This window comes from Lutzomyia longipalpis, chromosome 1, assembly GCF_024334085.1.
Source record: "Lutzomyia longipalpis isolate SR_M1_2022 chromosome 1, ASM2433408v1".
NCBI classification, from domain to species: Eukaryota; Metazoa; Arthropoda; class Insecta; order Diptera; family Psychodidae; genus Lutzomyia; species Lutzomyia longipalpis.
This window is the reverse complement of record NC_074707.1, coordinates 4,549,447-4,559,720: the sequence shown is the minus strand read 5'-3', so window position 1 is coordinate 4,559,720 and position 10,274 is coordinate 4,549,447. Positions and strand designations below refer to the sequence as shown.

General features: G+C 36.3%; 1 protein-coding gene across 1 annotated transcript; it reads right to left on the bottom strand.

Annotated features, from left to right (window-relative positions):
- Positions 1-5,926: 5,926 nt before the first annotated feature.
- LOC129786848 (medium-chain acyl-CoA ligase ACSF2, mitochondrial-like) lies at positions 5,927-9,557 on the bottom strand. The gene is made up of 4 exons (XM_055822097.1): positions 9,412-9,557; positions 6,699-7,743; positions 6,127-6,627; positions 5,927-5,938 (listed from the first exon to the last, which is right to left on the bottom strand). The coding sequence occupies exons 1-4, from the start codon at positions 9,555-9,557 to the stop codon at positions 5,927-5,929; spliced, it is 1,704 nt and encodes a 567-aa protein (XP_055678072.1).
- Between the last annotated feature and the right edge of the window lie 717 nt (positions 9,558-10,274).

Here is a 10,274-nt window from a genome sequence, read left to right as displayed (position 1 = left end):
TTTTCCTATTTTTTCCTCCAACCATCTACCCGAAAAAAATGCTTCCACACGCGGCAAAATTTGCGTATTTGATTTTCAAAGATGGGGGGTTGATGATGATTTTTTTCCACGTCACCCCAACAGGTTGAAAAAGAAGAAAAGATGAAGGGGGTGAGCGGGGTTTTCTGAAATAGAGGAGCGAATATATTTAAATTGTATGCAAATAGATTAACTCTTGTCGCACGGTGTGTATTCCCTGACCACACAAATCCACACTCTCCCGGGAAGATCTTCCTCAATATATTTCCAACGAGAAGAGACCAAATATTGACACAAAATGTACTTCACCCTTGATTTCTTCGCCATTATAGAAAATTGGTTAAAGCTTAAATAAATATTTGGGTTTGAGATTTTCTACAATCACCTTCTGCATGGGGAGTTGGCTGATTTAATGATGCTCCCTCATTGAATTTTCTCATGTGGACAACCAATATTTTACTTCTTTCTCACACTTTATTGCATTCCGGTGGCAGGAAGGGATATAATCACTTACAGATGGCTCGTAATTTTTTTAAGGGGAGCCTAGGGGTTGATTTTTCTTACTCTCTGTGTAACGACGTAAAATAGAAGGAAGTTTGTGAATAGATGGATAAAAGGATCAATATTTCAATTTTTTTAGAAACCAAGCGGTTATCAATGGGTTAATAATGCAAGGGGGGGGGGGGATTTATCTGGACGAAATTATTCGGGTCTTCGGAAATATTCGGATTATTTGCTAATATTCGGATAAAATTCAAAATTAAAAACATTTAAATTAAACCGAAAAGTAGTAAAATCAAGCCGAAGCGTTCTTGATACAAGCTAAGTAGTAAATTCAACTACTTTTAAAAAATCATTAAAGCCTTAAAAAAAGGACTAAAATCATACCGAAAAGTAATAATTTATGGCTAAAAAGTAGTAAATTCAACTCAAAAAAAGACTAAATACAAACAAAAAATTCCTAAATATATTTTTCGATTTTTCCGGTTTTGCGTTTTTCGGTTTTTAGCAAAAGATGTTTATGTGAAGTCAAATATTCAGATGATTCGTTTAAAATACCAAAATATTCGCCAGATAAACACCCCTTGATAAATTAAAAATAATCACTGATCTTATGATCATTTTTCATATGATCATGATCGTTGGATATTTGTATTTATTAAAACTTGCATGACAGCAATGAATTTTGCATACCTTCCAGGGGTTTGGATTTGAGCGGGAAATTCTTTTTCCTTTCTTTTTATCTCTTTTTTTTAGTAAGAAAATTCTACTTCAACTTTCCTTTAAATTCCTTTAAATTCGATAAACCATAAATTCTCGAAAAACAACCTCCCTTGGCTCTGAAGTGAATTCTAAATTTTGCGTTTTTTTAGGGGATGCTGAAACATCCCCTTGAGAGAATTTTTCACAGCACCAAACATTGAGAAACGAAATAAACTACAAAGTTTTGTATCAATTGAATTTATTCACTAAATCTTATAAATTATTTATTGTGTTTTCCTGCCGTTTTGCTGGGTGCCAAAAGTGCAAAACTTTCGACAATGTGTTGAATCAATTTATCCACCACGAACATCAAAAATCGGCGGTGCGGGTGTTAGAATGGGCGGCGGGAGAGTTGGGAATGTTGGTAAAGTTGGAAAAGTGGGTAATGTTTGAAAGGTGGGTGGCAGTGTTGGGAATGTGGGTAGTGTTGGTCTCGCTGTAGGAATTGCCGTCACCCATGGTGGATAGAGTATAACTGGGTACCTCTTTGGGTAGCAATAGTGTCCCCCAAAAGCAGTCTTATCCCGACGAAACCAACAATATTCTTAAGGAAAAAATATCAATGCGAATTTTAGAGAAATTTTAAGGGAAAAATAAAAAAATTAATTTAAAGCGCGAACTCACTGTGTAGCCAAAAATAATGAGGATCAAGCTTCCGTTGCGATTCATGTGGGCACACAGAGAGCGATAGAAGCACAACGAGGAGTACACTTGTGAATTTTCCCATGATTTTTCACATGAATGTCGCCGGCAGAGCGTCAAATCAACAACTAAACTGACTAAATTGGTGCTCCACAGAATAAATTGGAGGTGTTAAATGCTCAGAAATCACTCAACATTGACGATCATGACCCATATATTCCCATAGGCAACATTTTCGGAGCACTAAATGCACACTGACCATTGTCCATCCATCAAACTTTTTGTGCGCAACCCGCGTTGGAAAAAATGTGAGCCCTCCGTGCTGTAATTTTCAATTAAATTCAAAAGAGTTCTAAGTGGGCGTTATGTATAAAAAAAAGCTCCCAAAAGCTCTTTTTTTTGCCCCACACACAGCACTCACAACTCTTCCACGGCCACTCTCGCAAATACATAGCAAATATGTTTGGGCAGAATTGAGTGACTTTGAGGACCGGACCGGAGGAGTTGATGGGGTGGGGGAGGCGAGAGGGTGTTTCGGGGGTTGGATGATTGCGAGTGTAAATAGCGCCATAACATTTTGTCACACCCTGATAGCGAAGAGCACGACGTTCTAATTACATCTGCGGATGAAACAAACGGTGGATGACAAGAAGTTGACAAACAAGAGAGGAGGATATCTTAAATCAAGATATCTCCGGAAATCTCAAACCCTTTTTAACAGACCCACCCCCATCCACGCATTTGCAGAATGAGTGTCGAACACATGTGAGGAAATTGTCTAAGAGCCCAAGAAGTGGTGTCCATACTTCTCGGGAATCTCTTCTCGCAAGTACTTTACAAAACAGTGGTGGACAAAAGTTTGAAGACATCCCTGTGAAAATCTGCATGTAAAAGGACTTTATGTACAAAATATGAGAAAATTCTTTAAAAAAAACATTATTTCCATGAGCTCATGGAAATAAATTGAGAAAATATATAGAAGGTCTTTCCCGTGTTTCAATCAGCATAATTATTTCCTGACCGATCTTCCAACATATTTTGCATTTATGACATTAATTTTTAGATGCATGATATTAATTTTTGGATGTATGACATTCATTTTTGGATGCATGACATTCATTTTTGGATGCATGACATTCATTTTTGGATGTATGACATTCATTTTTGGATGCATGACATTGGTTTTTGATCGCAAATCTTGCGATCTCTGTTCAACTTATACCACAGTTAATCACCCCTAGATTTTTCCCTCAAATATTGTCCTTTTTGACCAAAACTGCTTTTTCGCGTTTTCTGGCTCTTCAGTTGGTTTTAGAGCGAAAAGAAATTAATTTTGGGATCACCCTCTAATCCATTGGAAAAATGGAAAATTTTTGATTTTTCTTTCGATATCTTTATGCGAATTATAGCGAATCATCTGAATCTTTGACGAATAATCCGAAGATCCGAAGATTTTTATTCAGATAAACACCCCTTGGAATAAATTGATAAATACTAGCCAAATATCAAATATACATAAAATACGGGATAAAATAGGCATAAATCAGTGGCGTAGTCAGGGAAAATATTTGAGTGTATGAACCTCCTAAATATTCAGATAATTCAAAATTTTTTCAAGAGGCAAAAATTGATTTTTTTTTATAAAAAAAATCACTAAATTCACGAATAAACGTCAAACATTTTAAAGACAAACGTTAAGTGTTAGAAAAGTCAAAACGAATTGTTAAAAGCTGCTAAGCTGCTAATTTGAATAGAAAAGCCGTTTATGTTAATTAAAGATTAAAAAAAAAAAACAAAAAACAAAAATGCCTAAAGAATTGTAAAAAAAAAATTAATAAAGTTGTTAAACATATAGTGATCTTAAACATAAGTTAACCACTGTGATGCTTTCTTAAAGGAAGAAAATGAGGACGGCAATTGAAGTGAGTTGAAGGCATTTCCCTTATTAGTGTGTGGGTGGGAGATGTTAAAAATGTAGTAATGACAGATTTTACAGCTCAAGGGGTTGCCTTTGTCATCCAACCGCCCCTCCCTCCAGCCCCACCGAGGGTGCGAAGTATAAACAATTTCACCTTCACATGACAAGCAGATGAGGAGCATTGAGATGAAATTCAAGGAATGAAAAGTCCCAGAATGATATGGGCAAAGGGAAACAAAGGCCAAAGGCATAATGACGACAATTTTAATTGTGAATCTTCTACAAAGCCAATATGGCAATAATAAATGATAAGTACATGACTCTTACTGTGTATGTGGGTGTCTTCCTTCAACTTGTTCGTCTTACACCTCATCAACTTTCATCGTCGCACTATATAATTTCTCTGGTGGGCCAAGAAACTTTCTGAGTAGGTTTGGGTGGGGGAGGGAGGGGGGAGAGATAAGAAGGAGCGACAAGACATTTTCATATAAATAATCATGGCTCTCTTTGGCTTAGATGTACGAGATGGAAGGACTGGGGAATGGGTTTTTCGTATTGCAACAAACCCGCGTGTATAACAATGCAATGAAGGGAAATGAACCCCTTTCACACGACGGGGGGTGGGAGGTGAGGCGGAGAGCATTTTGCACCCAATTTCCCTTGACTATTGTAAATCAAATAATGCGGCGTAAATTCGCATTTGTATTGCATTTATAATGGAGTTTGGTGAATGATTTTATCAATATTCACGAGTTCATTAGTGACAACCTGGCGTCCCCACTGCATCGACTCTAATTAATGGATATAGATTGCCATTAATCCAATTTCCACGCAAATCCGCTCAAAGCCATTGCGCTATGAGGGGGTGGATGGACGAGCCCCGGGGGGGTTACATCTTAAATCACACCACTTAATCTCCGTCTTGTGATCATTTCTTATTTAACAAGAAGTAGAGACCTCTTCGCTTCAGTATAGTATAGCAAACTCACCCCCTCTTAAGAATTATTGCGATGAAAATAAACCCCCACAGGCTTATTGGGTAGATACAAACGTTATCCGTCAACACCTCCCAATGTATCAGGTTTTAATAATTCACCATCCAAGCTCCCTTTTTCGAAAACCATATCCTTCCCCCACCCTCCTTAAGAAGTTTCTCTTTAAGGGAAAACTTCTCAATACTATATACTCCATAAAGAAGAGAGGCGAAAGCTTCTTGAGATCCTGTAACGAGATATACCCCCAAAATAAGGAACTATATGTTGAGAAATTTTCCACATCACTTTGTAATTGGCGTGTACAATAGATAAACATTGTAGGTACTTCTCTCAGAGAGTCTTCCGGAAGAGATATTGGCAGCAACACATCAGGTACTTAGTGCTAAAGGAGAAAGTGTGGTGTCAGTTTCTAGTTCTAGTAATTGAAGTAAAGCTCCCCATGAAAACTTTAAATTAATTAAAATTTTAGCTGAATGTGAGAACAATAATTAATTCTTATCACAAAAGATAATGCGTTGGATCAGAAATTTTTAAGGAAAAACTTCAATTTTTTTCATTAGTTCTTTTAATTCAAAGGTGAGTCATTTAATTATCTTGTCTCAAGAGTTTTATTTTTGGGTTAATAATTCATTCGTATTTGGTTAAATTTGATGAAAAAAATATTCAGAAGGTTATTTTGTGATTTAAGCTCCATAAAACAGCACAACATTTCCCTTTCTCTTAACAATTTCGTATAAAATAATTTTTTTTAAACAATTTTACATGTAATAAATAGTGAAACGTGGCTCAATTCAGACCTTTTAGTGTCTTACTTAATCCATTATTACTTAAAATCTTTAAGACATTAAACATAGATAGTTAAGTGATAATAATTAGAGTATTAAATTGACTTTAAAAATGTACCTTTAAGAAAATTATTTTTTATTTAATAAAATTAAGAATAATAATTTTTAATTTTTTTTGCAGATCTTTGAAGTTTACATTAGACCACCTTCCTCTACATTAAAGCACTTCTTTTTACAGAACCAGAAAAACACGACCTAATTCAGCATTAATGATCATCTCATAAACTTTTATTGTTTACTGTCTTTTATGAAACATTCTAAAACAAAAAAGATAAATTTTTACCTTGATCTTTATTTAATTATCTGCTTTCTCCTGATTTTCCTTGATTTTTTCCTTAAACATTTCCTGCAATTTAAATTTTTGAATTTTCCCCGAAGATGTTTTGGGGAAATCTTCAATAATTTCAACGTAGCGAGGAATCTTAAAATTAGCAATTTTTCCTACACAATACTCCCGAATATCCTTCTCTGTAAATTGACTTCCAGATTGTAGGCGTACATAGGCACACATTTCCTCTCCAAACCTTTTATCAGGAACACCAACAATGTAAACTTCGGAAATTTCTGGGCAGGTTGCTAGAAAATCTTCAATTTCCTTTGGAAAAATATTTTCCCCGCCTCTTATGATAATCTCCTTGAGTCTTCCAACAATCTTGCCGTAGCCATTTGGCTGTAGGATGAATTGATCTCCTGTCTTTAGCCATCCATCTGATCCAAGGACTTTTTGAGTCTTCTCCATATCATCCCAGTATTTGAGCATTGTGAAATGTCCTCGAACGCAGAGTTCTCCTGGAATTCCAAAAGGGACGATATTTCCTTGTTTATCAATGATTTTTGCCTCAATGTGATCATTGACGTATCCAATTGTTTCGCAAACTTGATCATCACTGTCTTCTGGGAGACTTATAAAGCTACATGCGGTGCTCTCAGTCATACCATAAGCTGTCTGAATTAAGTACAAGAAAATAGAGAAATATCACGTTTAAAAGGTATTTCGAAAGATCTGTAAACTTTTACCTTAAGTTTCTTTAACCCTAAATCTTTCTTCATATCTTGAATAAGCTGTGGTGATGAGGGAGCTGCTCCAAAGAACGCAATCTCAGGCCTAATATCCAACTTAATTTCCTTTTGTTTCTTTACCAAATCTACGAACATTGTGGGAGTCCCATAAAGAATTGAGCACTTCTCATTCCTAATTGCAAGGAGAGATTTTTCAGGATTGTAGGTAGTTGAGGGGATAACAATTGTTGCTTGATTCGTTAGAGCTCCCATTATTCCCGGAACCAACCCAAAGACATGGAAGAATGGAACAGGAAGAAGAATTTTTCTCTCCAGAAGTTCAATTTTATCAAAATGCAACCCACAATTAACTACAGCTGAGTGCTTAAGCAGAGCAGCTTTGGGGTTTCCTGTTGTACCGGAAGTGAACATAATGCAGCATCCACTGTCAGGACTAATGTCCTTCTGTTGATCCTCAATACCAACTATCTGGGATGCCATTGGCATAGACTTTACGTCACATAATCGGAAAGTTCCTGCAAAATTCTTCTCAGAATCAATTAGAATTGATGCAAGAGATGGGAGCTTTTTGCATTTTATCCTCCCAGGATCACTAGAAATTAATTCTGGAACAATTTGTTGGAGCTTCTCGTAGTAATCCTGCGAACGAAAGCTCTCAGATGTAACCAGAGCTTTTACTCCTACTTTACGAAGACAGAATTCCATTTCAGTTGCCTCGTAGGCAGGATTAAGGGCAACCAAAATAAGTCCTGCTCGGGCGGCTGCAAACATGACAACAGGCCATGATGCCACATTTGGAGCCCAAATCCCAAGACGGTCTCCCCTCTTTAAGCCAATGCAGTGAAATCCTGCAGCTAGACTATCAGCTTCAGTCTTAATTTGCTGGTAAGTTAACTTTTGCTTTTCTTCTACTCCGATAATATATTCACGATCACTACACTTATTCACAGCGTGACTCAATTCTTGTCCAATTGTTCTGTGAACCAGAGGATACCTCCCTGGGTTGTGGAAGTAACTTAAACCACTTTGTGCTGAATGATTCCTCAAAAAAGATTTTAGAAGTTTTGTGGATTTAGAGAGAAGAATTCTCGAAGAAACCTTTAAGATCTGCATTGTAGATTGTGACTGTGCGTTAGCTCCGTGAGACCGCTTTTATAGGTCTTTTCGTAGACTTATAAACAGAATTTTTAATAGGTAATTAACCTGCTCTTACTTATTGAGATGTGCCAGGTATTGTAATTAACCAAAGTTTTTATTTTTAATTAAGATATGAATTAGTTGAAATCCTTGCAAATATTTTTCTTAAAAATATTAATGAAACTGTAATATTTTGAGTTAATTTTTTTTATTATTATTTTTTTTTTATTTCAGACATGAAAAATTATTATTTTTTTTTAACTACTCGCTGGTACTTTCAAATACAGAGCATAATGAGAAGATTTTTGCTTTTAACTCTCATTTAATTATAACTATAACTTTTTTTTTTTAAATTTTTACCTTTAAAATGTTTTTGTTAGGATACATGTCTGGCTTAAAATTATGGCTATATAAAAAAATGTGAGACGTAGTTGTAAGTTTTTGGCTCTTTAGTTTATTTAAGTATTTGTATTCGATCATAGTCTAGCGATGAATTGATTCATCTGCAAATGAACTATTAATAAAAAATAATAAAATAAATAAATAAATATAATAAAAAAAATTGATTTAGGAAATTTTTAATTCAGATCATTTAACAAAATCACGAACATGTGCAAAAGATTTATTGGGGAAATAGGAATATTTGCAAAGGAAGGATTCTTCATTATTTCTCATCACAAGAAATTGCAGCTGTAGATGAGGCAAGATGCTTGATGACTTTGTCAGCCACCCAACTAACTTGGGGTAGGTATATAGTAGTAGCAGACAATCCATATAACTTGCGCTTTCAGCACATCGTCTCTCTTTGGGGGTGCCCGAGGGTGTCTTCTCCGGAGCATCCCCCATGGTGCTGAGACATTTATCCTGGTGAGCCCCCAAGGGTGAGGGGTGGAGGGAAGAAAGGAGCGAGTGTGTGATGAAAGAAGGAGCAATTCGCATCAATAAATACTTCTCAACAAACATAAATTATATTCAATTCTAACGATGCTGTGCGTCTCGTATGTGTGTGATTTTCACATCTTATGGGGATGAAGGGGTGGGATGAGTTTTCTATGTGTTCATAATGTTCGAATGCTGCTATTTCGCATAATAATTCCGATCTGGGTGCGAGCAAAATAGGAGCATTCTGAAATTGCTATATAAATCACGTTGAAAACTAAGCCAAAACCATAAATGCGCCAAAATATCCTTCCTCCCCAATTCAAAATTATAACCCACATGGTTTAGAAGAAGGTATAAGAGGGTACGAGGGGGTGACGATGTATACACTATGAAATTTTAATACACAAAAGAGCCCCACCCACCCCTTTTTTGATTGATGAATTCCAAACATTCGACGAAAGTCCTTTTCTCTCTCTCACTTGAATTTTGGGATTGTGAATGCCAGGAGACGAATGAAGGACGGGCAGGAAAGGGAGGGAGGGTGTGCTCCTTAGAAAGGAATGGAATGTTTATCTTAAACATGGCATGGAGAGGGGACAACAATCCAAAATCAAACATTCCTTAATTCGAAACCATATCGTTTGTGCTTTCTCCTCTTACCCCATTGTCATTCCATCAGGATGTGACATACCAAAATGTTGTTGGGATGAAGGACTTCCTCGCGGCATTCTCGCATCCCTTCTCCCCTCGCATCCCTGGACTCTGAGGCATTTTCTTCACCACTTGAGCAACCCTCCGACGAATCAAATCTTCAACGACAATTGGAATGTTTGTCATATTAATTTAAATACACATCACTACGAGCGAAATACCTTGTAGTTCGGGGAATGAGAGAAAGGCAATATTAATCATAATACATCGCTGATGGAGAGATATCTTTGGATGGTGGGAGGTGGGTGGAATTCTTATTCACAATTTGGGATTTTCAATTGAAAATTGAATAATGCCACACAGAGTCCAAAGAATTCCCTCTTGAGCTCATTTTATGCTTTATTTTCATTCAAATTTTCAATGTCTTTTTTCAGCATAAACCCCCCTCCCGCCTTTTGTCCTGAGTACCACTTAATCGTTGATTTTTTCCTTTGATTTTCTATTTATCAATTTCTCATTTTTCTGAACTCCGAGAGATAAAAAAAAAATCAAATTAATCCGAATTTTTAGGGAATGAATAAAAAAATCTTAAATATGTACGAAAAAAGCTCGAGAAAGCCACGAGTAAAAGCTCATAGTTGCTATATAGATACATATTTGTCAAGGATAAATGTCTCTGATTGCACAATAGGATCCTCCTTGTGCATTTTGTGTGGGTAAAATTGCTGTCAAAGGATGCCTCTCGATGTTTGGAATTTTCACAGGAGTTTCTTCACCCGCAGAGCTTCGTCTCTGTGATATATTGCAAGAAAAGAGCGGATAATGCATGATGAGAAATGCCTGGAGGTGCTTTGAATTTATCGCACTGTGACGGACTGAATTTTGCACGACGCTCAAGCATCG